The sequence below is a fragment of the Colossoma macropomum genome, unplaced genomic scaffold (genome assembly GCF_904425465.1).
Source record: "Colossoma macropomum unplaced genomic scaffold, Colossoma_macropomum, whole genome shotgun sequence".
Lineage (NCBI taxonomy): Eukaryota > Metazoa > Chordata > Actinopteri > Characiformes > Serrasalmidae > Colossoma > Colossoma macropomum.
Window position 1 is genome coordinate 18,302,145 of NW_023494799.1, and position 26,209 is coordinate 18,328,353.

General features: G+C 39.4%; 1 protein-coding gene across 5 annotated transcripts in view; it reads right to left on the reverse strand.

Moving 5' to 3' along the window:
• vps13c (vacuolar protein sorting 13 homolog C) overlaps positions 1 to 26,209 on the reverse strand; it is an 85,561-nt gene that overhangs the window by 10,528 nt on the left and 48,824 nt on the right. For all 5 annotated transcript variants that reach the window (XM_036586525.1, XM_036586524.1, XM_036586526.1 and 2 more), the window contains 31 exons: positions 25,860 to 25,990; positions 25,578 to 25,738; positions 23,985 to 24,238; positions 22,746 to 22,969; positions 22,490 to 22,582; positions 20,926 to 21,291; positions 20,752 to 20,841; positions 19,413 to 19,568; positions 18,851 to 19,115; positions 18,105 to 18,265; positions 17,660 to 17,781; positions 17,187 to 17,484; positions 15,916 to 16,305; positions 15,096 to 15,200; positions 14,841 to 15,011; positions 14,547 to 14,672; positions 13,922 to 14,055; positions 13,579 to 13,705; positions 9,737 to 9,972; positions 9,405 to 9,549; positions 9,070 to 9,210; positions 8,545 to 8,626; positions 8,359 to 8,428; positions 8,105 to 8,216; positions 5,132 to 5,245; positions 4,839 to 4,972; positions 4,658 to 4,739; positions 4,252 to 4,365; positions 2,165 to 2,240; positions 1,172 to 1,335; positions 937 to 982 (listed from right to left, as the gene is read on the reverse strand). In XM_036586525.1, the coding sequence (XP_036442418.1) occupies positions 937 to 982; positions 1,172 to 1,335; positions 2,165 to 2,240; positions 4,252 to 4,365; positions 4,658 to 4,739; positions 4,839 to 4,972; positions 5,132 to 5,245; positions 8,105 to 8,216; positions 8,359 to 8,428; positions 8,545 to 8,626; positions 9,070 to 9,210; positions 9,405 to 9,549; positions 9,737 to 9,972; positions 13,579 to 13,705; positions 13,922 to 14,055; positions 14,547 to 14,672; positions 14,841 to 15,011; positions 15,096 to 15,200; positions 15,916 to 16,305; positions 17,187 to 17,484; positions 17,660 to 17,781; positions 18,105 to 18,265; positions 18,851 to 19,115; positions 19,413 to 19,568; positions 20,752 to 20,841; positions 20,926 to 21,291; positions 22,490 to 22,582; positions 22,746 to 22,969; positions 23,985 to 24,238; positions 25,578 to 25,738; positions 25,860 to 25,990 (4,890 nt within the window). The remainder of the gene's footprint in view (positions 1 to 936; positions 983 to 1,171; positions 1,336 to 2,164; positions 2,241 to 4,251; positions 4,366 to 4,657; positions 4,740 to 4,838; positions 4,973 to 5,131; positions 5,246 to 8,104; positions 8,217 to 8,358; positions 8,429 to 8,544; positions 8,627 to 9,069; positions 9,211 to 9,404; positions 9,550 to 9,736; positions 9,973 to 13,578; positions 13,706 to 13,921; positions 14,056 to 14,546; positions 14,673 to 14,840; positions 15,012 to 15,095; positions 15,201 to 15,915; positions 16,306 to 17,186; positions 17,485 to 17,659; positions 17,782 to 18,104; positions 18,266 to 18,850; positions 19,116 to 19,412; positions 19,569 to 20,751; positions 20,842 to 20,925; positions 21,292 to 22,489; positions 22,583 to 22,745; positions 22,970 to 23,984; positions 24,239 to 25,577; positions 25,739 to 25,859; positions 25,991 to 26,209) is intronic.

Consider the following 26,209-nt stretch of genomic DNA (forward strand, 5'->3'; position numbering starts at 1 on the left):
TGCTGCATCACTAGCTAGGTTCCACCATCAACATATTTTTATGCCTATTCTGGCATACTGAATTAAAATAATGGTTGATGGAAAAGTTTCCATTTTCACCCAGCTGTAGCTACAAAACTGACAGAGGGCAGCAGACTCTGGTGGACTAATGAAGAAATTAAAATATACATTTCACAAAAGAGTGATATCAGACAGGTAAATAGACACGAGGTGCCGACATTTTCTGAGCTGCTGCCAGTGCAATTTGTCTTTGTGCTGCCATGAAATTAAACAAAACAAGGACAAGACTTGCTGTAAACTCAGCAAGAGCATGTATCTCAAAAGCATATTTGCAAATGTACAATATGTAAAAATGTACAGTAAAAAGCAGTGCTCCTGTTAGTGGCCTACTGCTGTTATCAAGTGTAAGAGATGCCTGTATATCTTAGCTATCACACTAGGGTTTTTGTTTAAGGATTAGATGGTTTGCTTTGATCTTTGTAGGATGCCTACTCCTAGTATCAGTGCTACTGACTATAAATGCCAAATGACAGTGTCTAGAAATTATTTTGTAAATCATTTCTTTCTGTAATTCAGCAGATTTTCTTTTGAAGTCCTCTGAATGGCCATAATGCACTACAGAATTCTGTTGTGAAGATCAGGTAGCCAAGTGAAGATTTTGTTTATATATCAGGGTAATAAAAAAAAAAAGAAAAAGAAAAAAAAGATTTGATTGGAGCACTTGACTCCTCTTTTTGAGAGACCACTGTTCTAGAGGTTAAAATACTTTTCCAAAACAATGATATTGATGGTTTAAACTATTTGTTCAATAAAGTTAATGCACTATAAAATATATGAGTGTTAGGGCTCGTTTTTAAACAGTAAATATACATTGTTTTGAACAAACTAAAAAATAGATTACAGAAGCTTAAGTTATTAGATGGAAATGAGCCATACCCTCCACAGGTTTAGTAACAATACCGGTCACTCCTCCAACCACACCCTGTGGGAAAAATCCAAGATGTCCTTTCAGCCCCGCGTTTTTTTATAGTAGTCAGAAATGTAATATGAACTATAATGCACATCTTATCAACCAAAAGAGGCTAAAGAAATTCCAAACATGCTATCATTGCTAAAATGCAATAAAATCATGCAGAATAGCTCAAGTTAACCGGTCCATGAGCACTGGCACCTTCAGAAGGCCTTTGCCCCCTTTGGCAAGACTCTCTCCAAAGTCCTTGGGTGGTCTATTCATCTCCTCCCTGCGCTTCTGCTGGTACTCTTTATCCATGGTAATAGCTGCCAGGCCTTTCCCTACTGAACCTGTTATACGTGAAACCATTCCTGCAGCACCCCCTGTAAGAAATAAAGGCAGTAAAAATCACACAATGACTGTAGGTATGCCTGCATGTGTGTGTTTATTTTGACTGTGTGTGCATTCAGGCAGTATATATCTGACCACTGTATGTAATAAATTTGTGTGAGGGAGCTTTCAGAGGCATTACACTATGTCTGGTTCCTGTCATCACCACTGTGAACAATTCTGACACGGCAAGCATCTCTAGAATGAAGCATTTTACATCAAACCACCCTTAATGACTTTGCTTACATCTCAACCATTTAATTATGTATGTTCTGAAAAACCAGTGAAATTCCTCCTCCCCTGCTAATGTCTTGGTGCCAGATACCACAAGGCACCTTCAGAGGTCTTGTAGAGTCTATGCCTCAGCAGGTCAGAGCTGCTTTGGTGGCATATGGAGGACCAACAGCTTATTAGGCAGGTGGTTACAATGTTTTGGCTCATCAGCAAATATATCCATAGCAAAAGGTCAGCTGAGATAAACTGTGAGAGAATTTTTGTAAGGTTTATTTGGCTAACACATTTGATATAAAGTTTTTTATTTGGAACCAGGTTACTGGAGTGATTATGCAGAATTGGAGTGTTATTTGTATATTAAGCCATCCATTGCAGATATTGCAGGACCAAAGCTGGCCACTATGTGTTGCTTAGACACACATTTAACAAGTGCTGTGTGACAAAGTGTGTCACGATGTGCGAGTACGCTAGCGCTACAATATTTAATTTGTGCATATGGATAGAGCATTGATTTTTGTGTGTTTGATTACTGGTGGTGATGTGGCAGCAATATATGTTTCGCCTGGAGTGGCACAATGGCATCCTTACCTACTGTATGGCCCAGCAAACTACGCACACCGATGACAAAGCCTTCTGCAAACTCTTCTGGCCCTTGAACAGCCCCCTTATTAAAAAAAGAGATCATCTCATCTCTCATGGCACGTATCAGTATGATCTCAAAGCTGACTTACGAGCAGATAGCAATCTTTAAGAGGAAACAGAAACCGGAAAATTCAAATTTCTCAGTGGACTTGCATTTTAATGGAATGAATGTAAAGCTTTGATCTAGCAATGCACATCAGAAGACTGCTCTCTTCCTCCTCTTCCTCAACTCTCCTGCTGCAGGCGTTCTCTGCTGCTTTAAAGTATTACTCTCCAGCTCCCTCCTTCTCTTCCTCTCACTGTGTCTACCATGTGTGCCAGACTGATGTTTGAAAGTCTGGCAGTGCACACACTAGGGGTGGGAATCTTTAGGCACCTCACGATTCCATTCGATTATGATTCAGAGGGCTGCGATGCGATTATAAAACGATTATCGATGCATCTTTTTCCTCTATACAGGATTTCTATCTTCCTACTGTCTGAGGACTTGGTAGTTTTAAAGCAAAGTATTTGTAATGATCCATAATGAAATGCATTATGGATCATTACAAATACTTTGCTGTAAATATCTAAAATATCTTTTATTAATAAATCAAATGGAAGTGATGTGGAAAGTGAACTAGAAGGCTCTCATTCAGAGACGCTGCTGCCACCCATCTGCGATAAAATGCGCTGTTACCCTGAAATAAGATCCAGTGGTAATGGGTGTCCACGCTGCACGTTACAGCCATCCTTCCCATTTTCTTTAGTGATCTTATAACTTCGGTTTTGGTCTTGTTGTAAAGAGAGTGTGTGTGTGTGTGGTGGGGTGTGTGTGTGTGTGTTTGGGTATTTTTGAGACTGGACGCTGAATCTCGGCTCCAAAGTGTGCAGCATAGCGTGAAAGCCCTGGTTCTCAACGACTGAGAACAGACAGCAGATAGCAGGTCACATAGCACCGAAATCTGGTCTCGCCAGTAGCGAATGAAAAAACAGAGATTAAGACATCCGCATTTATAAGCAGCGCGGTTGGTTAAATCTGCAATGAGAGACTGTCTTTCTCTAAAATGTTGTGAAAATGAACTCGCTTCTCTTTCGAATTTTCCTGTTCCACCTTAAATGGTGCAGTAGTGACACTCGGCGCCTAAGGCAGAATTTAAGGTGAAACGGGAAAATTAGAACGAGAAGCCAAGGAGAAGCGACTTCAGCCTCGTAAAACAGCCGGATGCTGAGACATTTTACAAGAAACTGCTCTAGTTTTGAGGAAAAGTTTTCTGGCGGAGATGGGAGGAAAGCAGCTATAGCTAAAGCTTAAAGCAGAGCAGAGTAAATCTGCGTTTTCATTTATATTTTTAGCCCATACTAGGACATTAACACATACTGAGACATACTGGACATTAAATGTTGTGGCTGCCAAGGTGGTTTGATTTTTGTTGAAAGGACAAAATGGCTCTTCTGAATATTTGTGTTGTGACTCCTGACCTGACCTGGCTTTTAATGCAGAGGGTGCCGGTCGGATTTCTCGCTCATCCAGTTGTGTCTTTGTTATGTGCCGCCAGAGACTATCTGAGCACTGCACTGACCCACTTCCAGTTCCGCCTTTTGCGTTCCGTCATTACGTTATAAATTAAATATTTAGAAAATCGTTTTTTGACATTTCTGAATCGATTCAGAATCGTTCACGTCCGCATCGCGATGCATCTAAGAATCAAGTTTTTCCCGCACCCCTAGCACACACACAAACCGTTGGGTCATGACATCATTGATGACATGTTATACAAGGGGTGGGGTCTGGCATTTCCTGTTCTAACCAATCACAAAGGACAGTTCCCAATCTGAGCAAATACCGGACAGTCTGAAAATGTGCATTTTAGACTATTTAGCTGCAGCATCACAGGCTATAACAAACTTGGTCACCTAGGCTAGTGAGATAAGCTTTATGGCTGACTATCCTAAAGTCTTTTCCTACTGTACTTATTTTGGTACACTAAGACACACAATATTGGGATATAAGGGTGGGAGGGAATGACAAGATGAATAAATGTGACTCAAACCTGGAAGGGCTCATAGAAGAAGGCCTCTACCCCTTCTGAGAGGCCTCGGATCAGTCCAAAGGGATTCCCCAACACATCCAGGCCCAGCACCAGTACATACATCTGCTTCAAGAACTGCAAAGGCAATAAAGAGAGTATTGCAGAGCCAGAACCAAAAATTGTTATTATACTTTGGAATTCCAAGGTATTGGAAAAAAACGGTCAAAAAAGAATGAGGTTCCATCAGTGAGACAGTGGTTTACAGAACAGAACAACAGACTGCATTTAGAGAGAGTTATGTATGGTTTAAAACATACATCGGGGAATTTAAAAAGATACAACATATTTAAAGATAAACTAATATCATGTATGCACAGCAAAATATGTATAGACTTTGTCAGAATATGAGGTTGAAAGAACTGCTGACCTGTTCCGTGTAATGCCTAATCACAGCCCACATCAGCTTCTCTCTGCGGTAGAACTGGTACTTTACTTCAAAGAAAGCAAGTCTAGAGAGAAAGCACAATAAACACCTCTGCCATTTCTGATATGATCAAGAGGATGAAGCTGTTAACAAGCTTTATTTATAAACTGTTTGTGATACTCACTTAAAGATAAGATCATCTACATCAGTAAGTGTTGCTCCAATGCTTTTAAGAAGCAGATTGAGTGACTGTATGGCAACCATGTCACCCTCCTCAGACTCATCTCCACTGGAGCCAAGAGACAAACTCAAATGCAACTACACACATGCGTGCGAACACACACACACACACACACACACACACACACACGCACACGCACGCACACAGAGTATCTATTTAGAACATGGTGATATTATATCTTTAATTATTTGTAGTTAGATGCTTTTAATGCCTCAAGCCTGGAGCAGCTGTCTCACTTTAATGGGGGAGATGTGGAAGTGCTCGAAGAAGCTGAGGCCTGAAGTGTCTGTAATGGAGCTCTCCATCAGCTGAGCCTGTAGCACCTCCAAATCCCTTTCTATCAGTTTAGTCTGCATAGAGATACATTTATTGTCAAACATATGCACACGCGTGGCTTCCTAGAACATACATACATGTTGTGTTTAGAGCTGTTCTCTCATTTGTACCTTCAAGCACCCAGATTTATGCACATTTATATTGTAACCCTGCGTTCACATCAGCAGCAACTTTTAATCTCTTGTTGTCCAAATCGCTGGTTGCTCATCGCTTGTGTTTCTGAACTCAAGCTGACTGTTGGTTGCTATGGTTTCACTTACACCAAGCACAAATCAGATGCGTTCCTACTAAAAATAAAAATACTGGAGAGAAATTGATTGTCTATAAATTCAGCCCCTGTGTAGTGCATCACTGTCTATGCAGTAAGAACGAGAAGAAAACAGTATTTGGTCTTTGCGATCACTGCCGACTACTTGGGGCAAAACACTGCCATTCCTCCATCTCTAGTAGCAACAAATATATGAACCAAAAAAAGGGGCACACTGCTGCACTGTGGTGAAAATAAAGCACAAATCACCCTGCTAAATTCCCAGTGGTAATTGCCACATTGCTTCTTAATTTGCATGAAATTTGCTTTGCTGATGCCACCCACTTCACGTCACAAGCATTCGCACTGCCTCCTGTTGCCAGAAATCACCAGCTCTCACTGAAAATGAAGAATTTTGTCCGCTTTGCAGCATTGTGCCACTGCTAGTGTGAACACAGGGAATGAACACATCTTTACTTTGCATCCATCACAAATGTCACTGCTACATTTGACACCATTTAAAAATGCTAGTTGCTGTTTACACAGTGTGAAGTTACAAATAACACAAAAAAATTTTGTTACATTAGCATACATTAAGAGCATACAGTTAAAGGGCCAATATCCCACCACTTCCTTTTTTCATTAGATGTTTACCACTGTTTCATCATCTCTTCTTTTAACAACAGTTTGGGAATTGGAGACCAATTGTTGCAGTTTTGAAAGTGAAATGTTTTCCCATTCTTGCTTGATATAGGATTTCAGCAGCAGTTGCACATCTCCTTTACTGTATTATTCATTTCATAATGCAGCAAATGTTTTCAGTGGGTGACAGGTCTAGACTGCAGGCAGATCAGTTTAGCACCCGGGTGTTTTTACTATGAAGCCATGCTGTTGCACAATGTGGTGTGGCATTGTCTTGCTGAAATAAGCAAGGCCTTCCCTGAAAAAGACATTGCCTGCATGGCTGCATGGCAGTACATGTTGCTCCAAAACCTATATTTATCATTCAGCATTAATGGTGCCTTCACAGACATGCAAGGCAATAATGCATCCCAATACTGTCTCGGATGCTGGCTTTTGAAGTGCACTGATTACAAGCTGGATGGTCTCTTCTCTTTAGCAGAGAGGACGCAGCGTCAATGATTTCCAAAAAGAATTCAAAATTTTGATTCATCAGACTACAGGATACTTTTCCACTTCGCCCAAGTCCATCTTAAATGAGCTTAGGTGGCAGCATTTCTGGATTGTGTTTATATATGGTTTCTTCTTTGCATGGTAGAGTTTTAACCCCTTAAAATCCCAGGCTTATTACGTACTAGGGCTTATAATTCAGTAACTACAGGGACTTCAATGCAAACTGGTTGAGCTATTCTTAGGCTGTAGAAGTGTGTAATAAAACTGTGGGCCTGCTGGCAGGCCCTGGCCAATTAATGGGTTAACTTGCATTTGTGGATGCAGTGACAAACTGTGTTCACATACAATGGTTTTCAGAAGTGTTTTTGAGCCCATGCAGTGATTTCCACTACAGAATCGTGTTTGTTTTTAATGCAGTGCCATCTAAGGGCATGAAGATCATGGCCAGCAAATATTGGTTTGGTCCCTTGTATAGACAGATCTCTACAGATTCTCTGAATCTTTTAATGATATTATGTACCACAGACAATGAAAGTTCTTTGCTATTTTACATTAAGAAACGTTGTTGCACTATTTTCCCACACAGTCTTTCACAGAGTGCTAAACCCCTCCCCATCTTTACTCTCTGGAATGCTCTTTTTATACCCAATCATGTTACCAACCTGTTGCCAATTAACCTGATAAGTTGTGAGATGCTGCACCAAGTGTTTTTTAGCATTAAACATCTTTATCGACTGATAAATTGACTGTTTTTGTTGCCCTTGTCCCAATTTTTTTGAAACGTGTTGCTTGCATTAAACTTAAAAATGGGCATACACATTTTTTAGGGTTTAAATGATTTGCATCTCCCTGCATTCTCTTTTTATTTACATTTTGCACAGCCTTCCAACTTTTTTGGAAACGTGGTTGTAAGTTCTGTTCTGACTTGTGGCCCAGTATCGTGCATCATTCAAAAACAGGTTGGGCTGAAACACGCCTTACAATTTAAATATGAGTTGGCAGAGATTAACTACTGTCTGCTGTATAGGTGAATATATGTAAATGCACTGGTCTTTGTGACATCACAAAAACAATGAATTCAAAATGGGCTTTTTGCTGCTTAGTTTCCATTCATGGATGGTATGAATTGGGAAAGTGTTTACATACTATGTCAAACTTTTTTTTTTTTTTTACAACTTTTATTTTAAAAAGTGAGATAAAAGTAAGGAAATTCAGTTTTCCATGACATAGGTCCTTTAAAGTTAACATTTTGGAAGAATGAGTTTTTTTTTTTCACAGCAGAGATGATTACTTCTCTAGATGCACAGTAGGCAGTTATTTTCACAATTACCATGGACAGAGTGACACAGAACCATTTATCCACAGAGCCTGTCACTCTTCTTACTGATTACAGGCCAAGCTCCTTTTACCTAATCGTAATTGAAATGAATACAACAGAAGTAAAATCAGATAAAAAAAAAATTAAGAAAATGTCCTTCATTCTCATAGGTACCTTTTGTTTGTCAGCCTGAGAGTCCGTGGGGGGAGTAAATAGAGCAAGGATTGCCCCCAAAAACCCCTGATCAGTCTTCACTGCCATCTCCTGCACTAGCACCATGAAGTATCTGTATGCAGACACGCATATACAAACACTTCAGCACTAGCTTGTACTTCACAAAAACCTGTAACTCAAACTGAAAAGGTAAGATTTAAATGGCATAATTATTACTATCTAGTGTTACAAGACAAAAATAAAGCATAACTTACTTAAACTGCATGACTTGGCTGTGTTCATTGAATCTTGTAATGATGCTCACATCAATAAAGGGTTTTGGCTCTGAATGAACAAAAATGACAAGTGCACATGCTTGTAGTTAGTCTCTGCTGTCATACCATAAGCACTTATCACAACATACAGAACACATACACTCCAAAAACCTCACTATGTCATACCCGAGTCCAGAGCAATTGATTTGGGAGGAGGAACAGGGTGAAAGACGATGGGGAAGATGGCTCCTGTTAGCTGGTTATCCACCTGCAACAAACAGAAATACAATGGTAATTTCATTAAAAAAGAGCAACGAGTATGGCACATCCATGAGTTGAAGGAGGCAATCAAAAGATTTATTATTAGGATGTATGAAAGCAAAAATTTTAGTTACAATATAATAAATAAGTATATTGGTAAAAGTTTAATACTGGAACAGTATTACAGAAATAAAACTGTGCTGTAACATGGAGGTAATGAACACAGTTCCCTTTTTTTCACAAACAAACACTAATGTCACACAGTACAGCAAGGTGCTGTCAAAACCACACTGAGACCTACCACCATGAGGCATGAATTAAAACACAGAAGTCAAGAGCTCTAGACTGCCCTTATTTATACTTGAATATACAGACAGTCCACTGCAGTTTTGCTCTTAACTGGTGGTATGATGCTTTCTTCTATGTTCCTCCCACTATACTGCGTGTTACCTGCAGCCAGTGGAGCTGTGCTCGTAGGCTCCTCTGATGCGGTGACTGCTTCAGCTCCACATGTATCCCAGACAGGAAGTTCCGCCGAATGATGCAAGAGTAGGGGTGTCTCATCAGCATGGGCAGCTTCGCAAAGTTCACCTGATCAATATACAAACACCAACACGCTACTGAATCTAGCTCAGGTTACATTAATGAAGAATTTTTATGGATAGCTCTAAAATCTGATCAGCTATGTTTAAAACTAGTCTTGAATTCTTGATAATCACACACGACTGTACACACACAGTTATTTAGAGGCCTTTAGAAGCTTAGTGAGAGATCTTTTTTCTCACCTCCAGGCCTGTTTCCAGTTTGACCCAGCCTGGCTCAGTCTTGCCACTGATGTGGTTCTGGTAAGCCTTCTCCAAAAGACTTATATTCTTACGGTTAAATGATTTCCAACGGTTCTTTGGTCTCATCTCCCATACCACACCAGAACTAAACAGAATTTGTGAAAAAAAAGTTAATAAGTGCTAGTAATCAAAAGCTTGTTATCACCGCCAATCATTCATGTTAGGGAAGTCTGTCCTGTCCATGTTAGTCTGCTGTAACTGTATGTCAGGCTGTATCCAATGTGTCCATAATTTAACTGATTTTAAAGCTGTGTGTGAGTGTGTTTATTCACCTAGTGATGCCCACGTATGCTATCTCATGTCTACTGTCGTTGTTGATGAGGGACAGGCCAAGGTTCTGCAGCGAGATGTTGACCTCCTGCTGGAACTGCTCCAGCTCCTCAGCCTGCCGAGCTTTGGTCACCACGGCTACGTCTTCAGTGAAGAGTAGCACACGCTGCCGGCCATCCAGGAATGACACCCAGTGGACTTGAGCCAGGCCATCATATGCAAACTGACCACACTCGTCCTATGAATTAAAAAGGAAACATGAGCTCAAATACACACAAATAAAAATAAAATATAATAAAAAAAAAATCATAAATTGTAATACTGCTGCTATTATGTTTATTCATATTTTTTGGCATAAACAAAAGATAATTTTTTAATTTTGGCAATAACAAAATGCTAGTGTAATTCTCATTAAAACAAGCAAGGAAAATCTGTCTAAAGTGCAGTTTCTATTCAATACTACAACTATATTCGTAAGTAGAAGAAGAAATTATTATTACTATTATTATTACTATTTGTATTTAATAAAAATTACAGCTGTGCATAAGTCAATTATTTTGTGAAAAATATACCTCTCTTTACATTTTTGCTATGTTCTGATAACAAAAACAAACAGTAAAAGGTTGAACTGCAGACTCATAGCTATTAATATCCCATCAGAGCGAAGTCCTCAAGGAGCATTTCAGATTACTTTTAGACAACGTTAAGAAGAAAACCAAAGCCAGGGTTGTCATCTCGGGACCGCTGCCCACCTACCGGAGAGGAAGCGAGGTGTTCAGCAGGCTCTACGCGCTGCACTGCTGGCTCCAAGGCTGGTGTAAGAACAACGGCGTCGGCTATGTGAGCAACTGGAGTGTTTTCTGAGAGTGAGCGGCATTCTACCGCAGAGACAGACTACACCCGAGCCGCCGCTGGTCTGTTATCTTATCCAGGAATATCGAGAAAGTACTACACCAGGCCTGACTGGACTTAAATGTAGTAGACAATGAATGGGTAAGTAGTATCATCAGCAGACAGGTAAGTGTCTTTAATGATATAGACAATGTCCCCTTAATTGCTACCATTCCTCTCTGTTTCTGCTGTCTCAACACTAAAGCTAGTTGTGTAGGGAGATTTTGCTCCAAAACGTCATTAGAGTCATCAAACCCCATGTAATTCAAAAATCAAAGAAAAACATGCGCGGTCAAAACCCTGATAATTTAATTTGCGTAGACCTTAAAAAGACCAGTCCCCCCCAAACACATAGTGTAACTAGCAGAGAATTAAACTTTGCTCTACTCAATGTAAGGTCACTAAATAACAAATCCCTGCTGATTCGAGATCTTATCAAGGAGCATAAGCTAGATTTTATGTTTCTGTCAGACTCTACTTGAAGCTGCTCCTGAAAAGTACAGACTTATGCATACAGTAAGACAGGGCAGACAAGGAGGAGGAGTGGCTTACATTTATAATAGTGACTTTATCTGCAAAAGTACCTCTATTGGTGAATTCATGTCTTTTGAGTAAGTTGCAGTCAACCTTTTTAATGATACGCCTGTGTTAATAATTGTAATATACAGACCTCCAAAGCAAAATAGTAAATTTATGTCAGAAATTGCAGAATTATTATCAGTAGCGTCCACAAACTATGATAAGATTCTTCTGTCTGGGGACTTTAACTTACATATCAATAGTCCTTCAGATAGTAATGCATTAGAATTCATTAGACTTCTAGAGACATTTGATTTGAAGCAGCATGTGGGCAGCTCTACCCACAAGCTAGGTCACATCCTGGATCTGGTCATCACTAAAGGTTTAAAAACAAAGGTGTCTCAAATCTCGGATGTTTTCTTATCAGATCACTTCTGTATGTTCTTTCAAATCAATTTAGAAGTAAAGAAGAAAGTACCTGAAAGTTACTTTTAAAAACGTTACATTTACTCAGAAACAGTTGAGAAGTTTAAAACTGTTTATAATAGTTCAGCGAATGCAGATATGACTCCATCCTGTAATGATCTGGTGCTAGATTACGGGAAAACCTTGACCTTCTCGCCCCAATAAAAGGAAGAAAAGCTTGCGCACTCTTAAGCTTAAGACGCCAGCTTAAGAGAAACTGTCGTAAATCAGAGCGCTTATGGAGGAAAACTAAACTGCAGGTACACTATGATATTATCAAAGATCAGATCTCAATCTATAATAATGGTATGAAAATATCCAGACAGTCATATCTCTCTAGTGTAATCAATAGACACAAAAATAATACCAAAATCCTTTTTTCCACTATAGACCGACTAATTAACTCTAACTTGTCTGCTAGTGCATTTAATGATGATTTATCTTCTAAAATCTGTGAAGAGTTTGCAATTCATTTCCAAAATAAAATAGACCTGATACGACAGGGTGTAGCTCAGCAGACTCAAACAAGCTCCTATAATGTTCCTGATAGGTCACCTACATCAGTAATGACATCTTTCTCTGTTATCAACTATGAGGAGCTCACAACTATTTTAAACAAACTAAGTTCATCCACATGTGATCTTGACCCTGTTCCTACTTCCTTAATATGGTTTTTGATTGTGTGCACAATGATGTTTTAACTATTGTAAATTGTTCTCTGTCAACAGGTGTTTTTCCAGATGCTTTCAAAACTGCCCTGGTGAAACCTCTGCTAAAAAAGAGCAGCATGGATCCTTCCAAACTAAAAAAATTTAGACTGATTTCAAACCTACCTTTTCTAAGTAAAGTCTTAGAAAAAGTTGTTTTCAAACAACTAAATACATATCCTGCGATGGACTGGCGACCTGTCCAGGGTGTATCCTGCCTTCCGCCCAATGACAGCTGGGATAGGCTCCAGCACCCCACCGCGACCCAGAAGGATAAGCGGTTTAGATGATGGATGGATGGATGGATAAATACGTATCTAATATCAAACAATTTATATGAGAAGTTTCAGTCAGGTTTTCGTTCTAACCATAGTACAGAGACAGCATTGATTCGCGTTATGAATGACCTCAGGCTCAGCGCTGATGCACAAAATCCTTCTATTTTGGTTTTATTAGATCTTAGTGCAGCCTTTGATACCTTTGACCACAAGATTTTACTCCAGCATCTTGAATGCTGGGTCCGCCTCTCAGGCACAGCTTTAGAATGGTTTAAATCATATTTAAGTAATAGGCAGTTCATGGTTTCACTTGGAAATCATTCATCAAAACGATTTGGCGTTTCTTGTGGAGTCCCCCAGGTTCAGTCTTAGGGCCTTTGTACATGCTACCTCTAAGTGATGTTTAGGAAACATAGTATAAATTTTCATAGCTATGCTGAGGACACCCAGCTATACATTTCTATTCCTTCTGAAGATCAAGACTCTGTAGACAGACTAACCAGCTGTGTGTCAGATATTTCTCAGTGGATGTCACAACATTTTCTACAATTAAATCATGAAAAAACTGAATTACTGATTGTTGGTACAGAAACTCAGAGAAAAATTATTTTTGAGAAATCAAAAAAAAAAAAAAATTTGGTTCTTTAGCTTCATCTACCAAACCCGAAGTATGAAACCTGGGTGTGATCTTAGACTCTGAGCTCTGTTTTACCCCACATGTAAACACGGTCACTAAAGTAGCTTTTTATCATTTAAGAAATATCGCTAAAGTTCGGCCTTTTCTATCTCAGAGCGACACAGAGAAACTTGTTCATGCATTTGTTACAAGCAGACTTGACTACTGTAATGCTCTTCTTGCTGGACCTCCTAAGAAAACTACACATCCCTTACAACTCGTACAAAATGCAGCAGCGCGCATCCTAACAAAAAAGAGAAACTAATCATAGGCCAAGAAATGTAGAGCACTGAGTAGTGTTCCCTCACCTTGATCAGATCCAGTTCCCCGCTGTGACCATGACACGTCCAGCACAGTTTCCGCACCCCTGCCGGGTCATCCCATGCAAATCGCTGAGCCTCTCCAGGCTTCAATTCTCGAGATGCCTCACAGCCACTGTGCCAAAACACACCAACACACACAAACAAACACACACAATAAATGAAGAGTGAGATGAGAGAAAAGACTCAACTGTAACATTTAAAACCTACTCTTCAAAACAGTCAAATGAAAAAACACTTTAACTGAAGCAAGGGTTATGTCTTTAACATGTATTTCTGTTGTGTCCTTGTTCTACATTTAGCTGCCACAGACGCAGTGTGTAGTGCTGACCTCTGTCTGACCGTGACAGTAACCCAGGGTGTGTGATTCACCAGCAGAGCAGGAGCTGCTCCATCATAGTAATCAGCGAAGCTGATGACAGTGGAGTGGTCTGAAATGTTTACATCCACTATGATGCCCCCATACTGAGAGAAGGGAAAAGGACAAAACAAACAAACAGTCTTTTTGGTTGCTGAGTTTAAGAGGCTTTGTGTACCACATAGTCACAAAAATGTCAATTGCAAAGAGAAAGTGAATGAGTACACCTCTACATTCCATTTTCAAGTTCATGTCCACCTTTACATGCTACTGTCAAAGAAAGACATTGTGGCGATCACAATAAATCGATTAAACCTAATCATCATTGATTAAAAATAATTAATTACAATTTCCCTTTTTTGATGAATCAACAGTAATTAGTCAGCAGTTTGCAGGGCGATATGCATTCTAACTAAACTAATGAAACTAGTTTTCATTACACTTTTTTCTTTCATAATAACAAATAGCAACCTATCATCAATACTTACACATACATCGATGTCAAAATGAGTCAGAATGCACATCCCTATTGCAAATACAGAGGCAGAAACAGAGCATACATTCCTCCATTCTACACTTCAAACCACAAGACACTTACTTGCTCCATGCTAAGCAGAGTTCCATTATCTTGCTTGTTGAAAAAGAACGATTTGGAAGCAGATTCAGAGCCCACCACTCGCACACACAACTTCCCTGTGCTAGACTCTGGCCACAGGGGCAAACACTGCAACAAATACACACACATACACACACACTCATGCCAAACTGAGACTCCTCCAAGTCTGACACTACCTTACAATTTCACAAATTCACAGCATCAGAATACAAATGCGGAAAGCACCATTAAAAGAAATTCAAAGTGACATGACTGTATTTAGTGTGTTGGCTGTACCTCTGTGGATGAGATATAGTGCCATTTGCCGCTGACGTTGCCATTGCCGATGCCGTTTTGCATCTCTCCCACCTCTAGCTCAAAGGAAGATTTATTCACCAGAGTGTAGAAAGGACTCATAGTCACGATACGGGTCAAGTTAAAACTGCTCATTTGGATACTGACCCCAACCTAAAACAACAAGACAGCGGTTAGAACCCCCCCTTAAATTTACACATACTCATCCTCTAATGCCTTTATGCTCACAATTCTCACCAGGTAGTCCATGGTTTTGTCTGGGCAGCGGACACACCCATAACTGCCCACAGTGTCCAGGGAGAATCCGTCTGACCAGGAGCTTGTGGACACACAAAGCTGTAGCTATTTAAGGAGGAGAAATGTGTTATCAAATTTCTCACTGTGGACATGTATGTACAGCATTTCAATGAAAATATTTATATTGCCTATTTCCTAGAGCATTTTCTTGTACTCAGATGTTATGTTCATATAAGATCTGGTTAAATAATGTATTCTGTTAATTTCTAAGTGAAAATAACAAATCCTCCATGGAAAACACACATTTCATTTCTTTGCTGAATTAAAAAAAAACATAAAATGTGAACTATGCCAAAGTTACAGCACATTTTATATTTCATTTTATTTTTCATTTATTTTTCCAATAGATTAATCTCTTTGAACTCCTCAAAAAATATAAAAAATTTAATTTTGCCCCAAAATTTGTAGACAATATGCAAAAATAGACAAAATAGACAATAGACAAAAAATGCCATATTTACATTTGTTCCCAGTAGAGAATGTGTTATTTTCACTTAGAAAATCGTTCAAACAAAACATATAATTTGACTAGGGTATTCATACTTTTGCAGGTAGCCACTGGTTAGAAAGATATAATTTGCATAATGTTTGCTGATGGCTAATTGTTTTATTCACTATGGATGACGACAGCATTTTTTTGACTGAACTCCCCCTTTAAAATTGATGCATTGCCACTAGATGGTGCATGTCCCTCTGTGATTGACTGTGATTACACATGGCCCCAGTCTTAAATAAATCTCTGTTTCCCCTTTTTGCTCACTTTGTTCTTGCTAAAGATGTTCTTTTTCTTGAAGGAGAATAAGATCACATCTCGGAAGTCTGACGGGTGCTTGACGTAGGTTTCTTCTGCCCGGTACTGCAGCACGCGAGACGTCTTATTTATGATCCAGTAGGGGCTGAAAACAGAGAGGATCAGCCTGCCAGCCACACGAGACACATGCACACACACATCCACAGTGAGCTTCTCAGAGGTGTCACTAGTGAAACAGACGGGGAAGAATTCGGGCATGTCTGGACTGATTTTCGTGTGGCTGTTCCAGTTGCGACCCTGGTACTTCACCAGCACCAGCTCCACAATCTCTCCACTGATGGATGCGTTCAAAACGTCCGCCGTGCTGCCCTCCTGCAGCTCATGGAACTCGGCTGAACCCTTAGAGAGACACAGAGGAAGTAATGGAAATAATACAATATAAAATATATATGCTGTCACCCCCTACCTCATCAATGAAAAGGGACCACCACAGGACCACTGCTGACCAGATATTACTAGGGAGGTGGATTGTTCTCAGCACTGCAGTGACACTGACACAGTAGTGGTATGTTGATGAGTGTTGCGCTGGTACGAGTTTATCAGGCACAGTGGCATTGCTGGAGCTTTTAAACACTGTGTACACTAACTGGTCACTTCATTAGACACACATAGTTTATTGGTTCACCTTGTTTGTGTACAATTAGACACTATAGCTCATAGCTCTTTTTCCTTGCATAATTTATGTAGTCATCCTCTAGCCCTTTCCGACCACAGGACCAGTGCTGGTTGAAGGACTATTCCCTGCTCAGCAGTGACATCGAGCTGTTGTGTCTGATGACTCATTAAAGTGCAACACACACAACATGCTGGTGTCACGGTTATGCTAAGAATGATCCACCACCTAAATAATATCTGGCCAGAGATGGTCCTGTAGGGGTTACTTTCCATTAATGGATAAGGAACAAGGTGGCTTATAAATTCTGCATAGTAACAAAAGGGCTACAGTCAGTAATTGTATACCTACAAAGAGCACCTGACAAAATGGCCAATGAGTGTAGGCACATAGTAGATGAATCTGATATACAGTCAACTCAACATATAAGTTAAACATTGTTTAAGTGATCTGCCTTTGCTGTCTAGGAATGAATGCAGTACAGAAGTCTTGTAGGTGTTCTAGTAAGTAGCATACAGAAGTACAAGGCTAATACTTAAGTTGTTGGCACCAAGTTAGTAATAAGTATTAATGTAATATAGTCTTAAAAGAATGTTACATTCTGTACCTCCAGTAGGTAGCGTATGGAGTAGGGCAGCAGGTTTCTGACAGTAACTGCTGGGTGCAGGTGGATAACATAGGCAGGGTCCCAGTCCTCCTCACCCTGGCTGGCAATGTGGCACAGGTCATCTGGCACAGCCAGCGTACTGACCACCAGCGGCAAGAAGCTGCTTTCTTGGGCTGGGCATCGAAGCACGGAACACACCTCTGAACTCACATGAACCTGCTCCTTCCATGCAATGCATGTGGTCGACTCCCGATAGTGACCCTTCAGTGGTCCGACAGGCAGTAAGAACAACTGACATCTGTAGCAGGACACATAATGTAATTATGTATAAGAAACATAAGAAAACGTGATGCAATAGTGCATGTCTTATACTGGACTACATTGAGCAGTGAACTAATCTGTGCTCAATGTGCATTTCAACATACCACAGACGGGCTAAAAATCTTAAAATAACAACATCACTATGTCCACACCTGTACGAGTCCAGCGTGACATGAAACTCTTTTTCTGGCTCAGCGACACCAATATTCACCAGCCCTCCCAGTTCAGAGGAGTACTTCAGGATGGCAAAAGGCACGGAGAAATGATTTTTAATCTATAAAAGAAAGATGAAAATAATTTTAATAACAAGCCTATTTAATACAGCTGGACAAATCAGTGGCCAAATAGACTGACAGCAAGATACAATTTATGTACACATAACAAATAAACATATTTATTCATATTTACACATACATAATACAAGTACATAAATGTCCTGTAGTACAGATACAGATGTGAATAAAATAATACTATACACATAGATGCTCTATTTGCTTATATCAACTGAAACATTGGAGAAGTCTTTATGTATTTTACAAATGAGAGTCTGCTAATTAAACTTCATTTCATGTATTGTCAGGCATTGAATGAACTCACCTGTAATGGGGATCGCACAGTGATGACTTTGTTGCCCTCTGAGGCATTGATCTGCAGCAGTACAGAGACAGCATCCTCTAGCATTGGATTTCGCACGTTATAAAGCCTGCGGCCTGGCTTGTCCACCGGGATGTTTGATATTTCACTGTAGCCTTTGGGCACTGCAAAGACAGGAAAAAGACATTTAAACTACATTTTGTCATAACAGCACAATTATTATTTCATACAAAACTAAAACAAAAGTTTAGTTTTGGTCCTTTGAAACAAGAAGCCCTGGTGGCAGTGAAATGCTTACAAAACAAACATAAAGCAGAGAAAGTTATCTTCTAAGAAAATATTGCATTACATATGGGTGTAAAAATGCATCAATGCATTGTAATACATCAATCTGAAGGTGACAACTCACCTGCACTGATTTTGGAACTCTAGAATCCATTATAATTTATTTGTTTTACAAAGTATGCACCTCAAAAAGTCCACTACTCTGTTAATAGTTCCTCCAGTCACATTTTTGTATTCAATGTATTTTTAAAAATACCAAAATCATTATGATTGCCCAAAAGTCATGGTGAAATTTGAGATTTTATGATACAATGAACCCTAAATTTCAAAAAACAAAACAAATTATTGTTTAATCAGAGATTTACACCCTAGAACAAAAATTCCCCTCCCTTAATATTATTCCTCTTTGAAGCCAAAAGAGTAATAAGCTCAGACTGCTTCCACATGGATTTATTAGTACAGACCTATGCTAAGGTTGAAAAGGCAGCTCTCTTGTCTCTGCAAGGTAGACAGTTTTCCCCGTGCTGAAGACTCAAAGATAGAATATTCCAAATCCCTGCTTTGTTCCACTCCCACTTCATGCACTTTGCCTCTGGAGACTGAGTCAGCAATACGGAGGTTAGCGCTGTGCTGGACGATTAGCGGGATGCCCAGAGCATTCCGAATAGTGAACGGAGCTTTCTCCTTCAGAGAGGGATCAAAAGTAGAGGCAGTGCTCTCTGAGAAAGCCTGTCAATCAAATATAAATAAAAAAACCATTAATACATGTTAAAATTCAACAAAAATTGCACATTTAAGGAGAAATACAGTGCAAACACTAATACATTAGTACACTGAAGTGCAGTGACTTAACTGTATCATTATTTCTAATGGCGATCTGCGGAGAACTTTACTTTCCTATACTTATGTGCCCAGAATCTGATTATATCAATTTAAACTAATACAATACTAACACAACACATTAAAACTTCATGTAATCTTCAGGTAAATGACTCGTTAAAGATCCTGATTAGAGTGTGGGTGCACCTGTGCAAGGTTGTGGAAGACATTCAGGCAGCACTTTGATACTGTAATGTTCATGGTGTCTTTGGAGCAGATGTTGATGGCTGTGCAGGGGTCAGGCAGCATTACGAAGTCATCACCAGGAACAGGGCTTTTATCCCGGACAGGGTTATTCTTCATCTACACATAAAACACAAAAAGTAAATCTAAAAACTGTGCATTGGAACGAAAAGCTGTTGCTCAAAAAGGCACCACTGCCCCACATGTTGTAGTGTCCTCCATGCTCTAACACACCCAGCTCAACTCAGGTGTGTTGGGAGCAAGGGAAACTGTGAAATGTGCAGGATCAAGATTGAGAAAAATGAATACATGGTAAGCCTTCATTTTGATGGTCCACTGTAGACCCTCTGCCACAGCCTATCATTCTACTTATAAATACGCAGGCCTAGGGACTGGCATCAAGTTTTGGCACAATGATGTTCTACACCACTCTTCTTTGTTTCAAGAGTATCAAAAAAAGAAATATGTTTCTGAGTATTTTGGGTGAAATCTTATTTTCTGTTTGGTAGTGGGTTGTACAGTAAAAAGCTTTGAAATGTATTTTTGGTAAAACTACCTAGGAGAAAATAACAGATTCCACTCATCAATATTCTTACATTCTGGCATATTCTAAACCTGTTTAGAGTAAAATATTAGCACAGAGTACAGCAGTTCAGTGAGTCATTCAGTGATTCAGTGTTCAGTGAGTGATTACAGGAATTTACTCACTCGATTATAAGTTGTAGTGACAGAAAAGTTTGCTTTTGTGGTGTGTGTTTAGTGTTTTGTGGGGATTAGCCCATTTTGCAAAGAAAGTATGTTGGCCAGCAAGTTCAAGTTTAGTATCATGTGTTAACTGTTTTGGAACTATGACTTCTGAATGGACAAAAGTGTCCAAAAATTGTAAATTCATCTTTTTCTAAAGTCTAAAAAGAATGTTTACCCTAACACTAGCCTGAATCCAAAATGGAAACCTATTTCTAAACCTAACCCTGGTCCTAATCCTAACTCTAACCCTAAAGACACACTGGCTGCGCCGCATCACGGAGCACAGCTCAGCATCCAAAAATTAAAAACTATTGTTTTAAATGATGGTACCCACACCGGCACTAACATTCTGAGTCAGTGTGTGGCTGCACTTGGTGTTTTGGAGTAATGGTTAATTTCTCAGTGCGTCACAGCATGCCCCTCAGCATTTTATCATTACAACATTAAAAAATAAAGCCATACGGAGACCACAGAAAGCCTACTACTGCGGCTTAAAATTTACACAGTGAAGGCAAATATGAGACAAATGGAAAAAAGTGAAGAAATACATACATACCTGTACTGTGAGGTTCCATCGGCGTTTGCCATTGTCCACTCTCTCAATAAGGGGCTCCCACACAGCATGAGTCTCATTAAAATAGTTTACCTAAAACACAACACACACTCTTAGTGCAATGAACCTTCACACTTCACAGTACAGCTTACACACACATATACAAAGCACACTAACCTCCAGTGTCACATCCGCAGACACACTGAGCAGGGATGACCAGTTCCGTGCACAGCCACTGAAGGATGACTCAACCAGCAGTAGGGGAATAGTCCTATGGCCTTGGCCAGACTCCAAAGTGACCTGCACCACCTTTACTTCTGCTTTGAAATTCTCGCCCTCTTTACTGCTGTCTACTTCGCGGAAGCTTTCAGTCACCTCTGCCGCAGTCTCAACACCTAGAAACCAATAGTTGCAGGAGTAGATGTTCTTTACTGCCCACAGGCTGCTCAGGTCATCAGGCTTCTGACTGGATGGCTCCTCTTTGGGCTTAGGAGCCATGGCTGCTGTGATGGTCAGAACAGTGTTGAGAATGAAAGGAGAAATCTGAGAAAGAGACAAAAATTTGAGACAGGGAAGAGACAGTAAGTTCAGACCTTGTGTCCAAATTTGGCCCCTGAGCACTATATTCTTAAAACTATAAACAATGTACTTCATTTTTGTAAGATAGTACCGTGTAAAGAATCTTACGTTTTGCACTAAAAACAAAAATGACAGTGTGCCATGGTATACCTGACATCATTGAATCATGCTTAAGCAGCTACCTAATCTTCACAAACTAAAGTTTTCTAAAGTGTAACATGCCCAATTAATTCTAACGTTTTGAAATCCTTTGCATCATATTGCAAACAGCCTAGTGCAAATAATGTGATACAAATTCTTATATCAGGTATCTGATTTAAAACTACCACACCCACAATGATGCCGCACACTGTAAAGTTCTGAAAGTTTGTCTGTGGCGCCCAGTCCAAGCTGCAGTTGCTGAGCTTCGACTGGACAGTTGGTAAGGGCAAGGGGCTTAGCAAAGGTCAACAGCTGCTGTACTTCGTCTTCTCAGATTTAAATTTCTTGAATGTAAAAACATGTAAGAAAAGCAATTCCACAAGCATAAAAAACAAAGAAATTTATCTGATAATTCTGATGTATATACAGGGTGATTCAAAAAGATTCATCCGATTTCAAAGCGGCATATTTTTACAACCGTGAGGCCCCTAGGAACCAATAGCATACCAATTAAAAGAGGGGGCCATAGAGTTTCTCACTGTCAGTATAGCAGTGAACCTCCAACAGCTCAGAGAATTCGTCGTTGTTACCAACTGTTCCAAGAAAAAGGTCACCAGCATCACCAGATCTCATGCTGTGTGACTTTTTTTTTTTGTTGAGGTACATTAAGGATTCTGTTTATGTGCCACCACTCCCAACAACACTGGATGATCTCCAAAATTGCATCGAGTACAGTGACACCTGACATGCTCAATCGAGTATGGGATAAATTTGACTATCGTGTTGATGTTGTCCGTACAGCTGGTGGACGTCATATTAAGCAATTTTAAAACTGCATAATAAACTTTATGCTCACTTAAACCATTTACAATTTACTGTATTGTTCTGTAATGATTGAATAAATAATTTTTAAATCGGATGAATCTTTATGAATCACCCTTTATATTTGATTTTTGATAACTATAAATCTAGTTCTTCAAACGGTAAAAATAAGCATGTTGGAGCATACTGGGTAACTTACTTTTACAATAACTTCCTCTACAGTCACAGAGCCAGTAAGAGGGGCATTGGCTGACATTTTGGTTTCCAGGACAACAGAACATGGTCTCAGCACCTGGCGCAAAAATAGGGATACCTTTAAAGCAATACAATGGCACTGTTCATCAATTAACAACCAGTTTAGTAGAGTACGAAGGCCAGTGTTATAAAATGTTTACAACCATGTAATAACAGCATAGCACTTTGCCATTGCTATAACAGCAGAGCAGTAAACATACAGTGGTAACAGCCTTGTTGTCCTTGTTTCTGATGAAGGGGCAGGCGAGAACCTTGAGGCCCCTCACATGGGCCTTCATTTCTTGAACTGCCTCTTCGGAAAGCAGGCTGAAATCACACTGGAAAGAGGCCACTAGAGCAGGCGCCTCTGCCTTCATCAAGTTTGCCACAAACACCACCTCGGGGTCCACTATCACGGCACGAAGCTTGGTCCTCTGAGCAGGGACTGCAAATACCAAAGAAAGTCTCTATTAGCTCTATCTCAGACTCTATTTAGAATAAAAAATACATTTCTTTTATTTGAGTGACATAATAAAATTAAAATTAAATAGCAAATGTGAAATTTCACAAAAAGATATCTCTTCAGTGTTTCTGAACCTTATCTCGTCATTTCTTGTCCACTGGCTTCTTTTATAAGTGAGTTTCGAGTCAACAGGTTTTCTTTTAATTCACAGAGAAACCTATTAAAATTGCATACAGCTGCTGCCGATAAAGATGACAGTTGCTAGGATTCCGTTTACGTTTTTATGCTTATTCTGCCTTACAAAAAAGGCTTGATGAATACAGCAAGTACTGAATAAAATCGTTAAAATTTGTATAAAGGATTGTACACTTGTTTTAGGTGGATACACTTTGTCAATAAAGTGAAATTCATTCATTTTCAATGGAAACACAATTGTTAAATAAATAATGCAAATGCAAAAAGACAAAATTAATAACTGCTCACACGTTTCTGATTTTGCCTAACTGTAACTATAAAACATGACAGACGGTGGCAGCTACTAGTAGACAAAGAAATTAAAACTGACTTCTGTGTTATATAAGGAAAAAAAACATGTTGGTGAGTATTAGACAGAAAGAAGATGCTTGACATGTGGACATATCATGAGCCATTATGTATGTGTTTGTCTTTGCACTCTTACGGCATAAAATAAAGCCATAAAATTAAAAAAAACAGCAGCAAGAAGTTGCCCAACATTAACAACTGCATATTTAGAGAGTTTTATTCTCTTCTACAAAGCTGAGAGAAACTCAGCCTAATTCACAATATTTTTTTGCAAGATCTCTGTTATTTAATAACTGGATAGAAACCTGAACACTGACAACTAAAGCTAATTTCAAAGATATCTCTAGAGAGGATTATATTCTTTGACTGAGATACCTTTGACCGTATGAACAATTCACAGAGTTTATCTTTAACTTAATTGTGAGGCACGCAGTCGTTCAAGTTCAATGCGTACCTGCTCTGGTTTCGCCTTGGTTCTTTGGCTCTGGGATCTGTTTGAATGAAAGCTGACTGTGTTTGTCTGATGCAGCAGCTGGGGCCTGAGGCATGGCCTGGAGGAAGAATTCGGCCACAGCCATGAGGAACTCCACGCTGGCACACAGATAGAGCTTCTGGAGCACAGCAACCACTGAGCGCTCATCTCCACTCTGTGAGTACGTCACGTCAATCATGGCATCCGAACTCTCTTGATCACGCTTCCCCAGCATCCTAACAGCCAATCAGACATAGCGTCATTAGCGTTAGTGATAATTCTATAAATGCACCTCATTATGAAAATATAGGGCCAGCTATAGAAAAAATAATCCTTTAGTGCGTCTTTGTTAACAATATGTTTTTGTGTGTGTTCTCCAGGAAACCTTTGTCAGGATGACCTGAGAAAGAGATCTTGAACTGTGACATACAGTCCTGTGAAAAAGTATATCCCCCTTCCCAATTTCCTCTATTTTTTGCTTATTTGTCACACTTGAATTTTTCAGAGCATCAAACTACTTTTAATATTAGACAAAGATAACCCAAGTAAACGAAACAGCTGTTTTCAAATGATGATTTCATTTATTTAAGAAAAATGCCACAACCAGTTATTAGGTTTAGGGGGCAATTACTTTTTCACATGAGTGAAATAGATTTTGAATAAATCATTATCTTCAATAAACAGAATGATCATTTAAAAGCAGCATTTTGTGTTTACTTGTGTTTTCTTTATCTTAATCTTTATCTTGTCTTTATATTAAAATTAGTGTTTGCCCTGTGACGGACTGGGAAAGGCTCCAGCACCCCCCGCAACCCAGGAGGCTAAGCAGCTTAGAGAATATGTGTGTATGTGTAGATGATCCAAAACATTTCAATGTGACAAATGAGCAAAAATAGAATGGTTTGATTAAATATCTTGATGATATATTCATCTTCCATTTTTTTAAATTAACCTGTAAAATCTGCAGTTACTTTTTTATTTAACATAAAAATGTACACATAAACAAAACATGCAGCAGTGTTATGAACTGAACCACAAACAAAGCAAAAAAAAGAAGGAAAAAACATTGAGGCTTCTTTAGTAACGCCATTCTTAAAGTCCTCTGCACATTTCCTTACATCGCTGTTACAGGCTCAGTGAACTTCAAATATTAAGACAACCAGTCAGTTTACATTTTTAAGTTAATATGATTATTGTTTTAAAGTGGAGCAGATTTGCCTTTGTTACAGAGATTTCAGGCTCTGATGCATGCATATTCTCTCTCTCTCTCTCTCTCTCTCTCTCTCTCTCTCTCTCTCTCTCTCTCTGGACATGCCCTCGCCCACTCGCTCTCAGATGTGCCCCTTGCATGTCACTATTTGCATGAGCCGAGACTTAAAACTTACAATACTATTAAACACCGTTGATTTTGATATGGCATAATGACAAGAAAAAGACTGAGTTAAGACAGTCATCCTGACCACCTTACACTAAACTATCTAGATAACGCGAGTGCAACGCAACTCTAGGAAGACCCTCATGATTTTGCAAATGGAACAACACATCTAGGTGGTTAAAAAGTGTATTTTTCTGTACCTGGATGTGACTTGCTCTAAGCCAATCCTCCGGTCATCCAGAGTGCAGGCGGTGAGGATGGTGGAAACTTCCAGATTGCCATTACTGAACATCTTACCAGAAGCCTTCATCTTACACAACTTGAATTCCCCTAGACACAATCTCTCCTGATGCACACCAGACTAGAGAGAGAAAGGGAGAAAGAGAGAAAGACAGGGAAAGAGAGAGAGAAACTGTTATCGCACAACATAGACCTACCCAAAAGATATATGTGGAAAAATATGTTGTGATTAGTACACCCACCTGTGTGGGATCAATGTTGTAAAGAACCAGACCCAGAGACTCAACATTGAAACTGAACTTCACACTTTCTACCAGCTTGGCATCTTGGGACTTGGGACTCTCTGGCTGCTTCTCTATAATATTCTCAGAGCCTATGCAAAGAGAATAAGAAGTCACAAAGACACAAAAAAAAAAAATCCTCCAGCTGGACTATTAGATCCTGCACACAAAACTCAAGCTTTTTATGAAGCCTTCAGCATTTTTCAACCTAATCTCTGTCTGTCTGTAGCCTTGGGACAATATTCAACATTATCATATATCATGATAAATTTAAAAAGTGCCAATAATAAAAATTGTACAATTTTCACAAA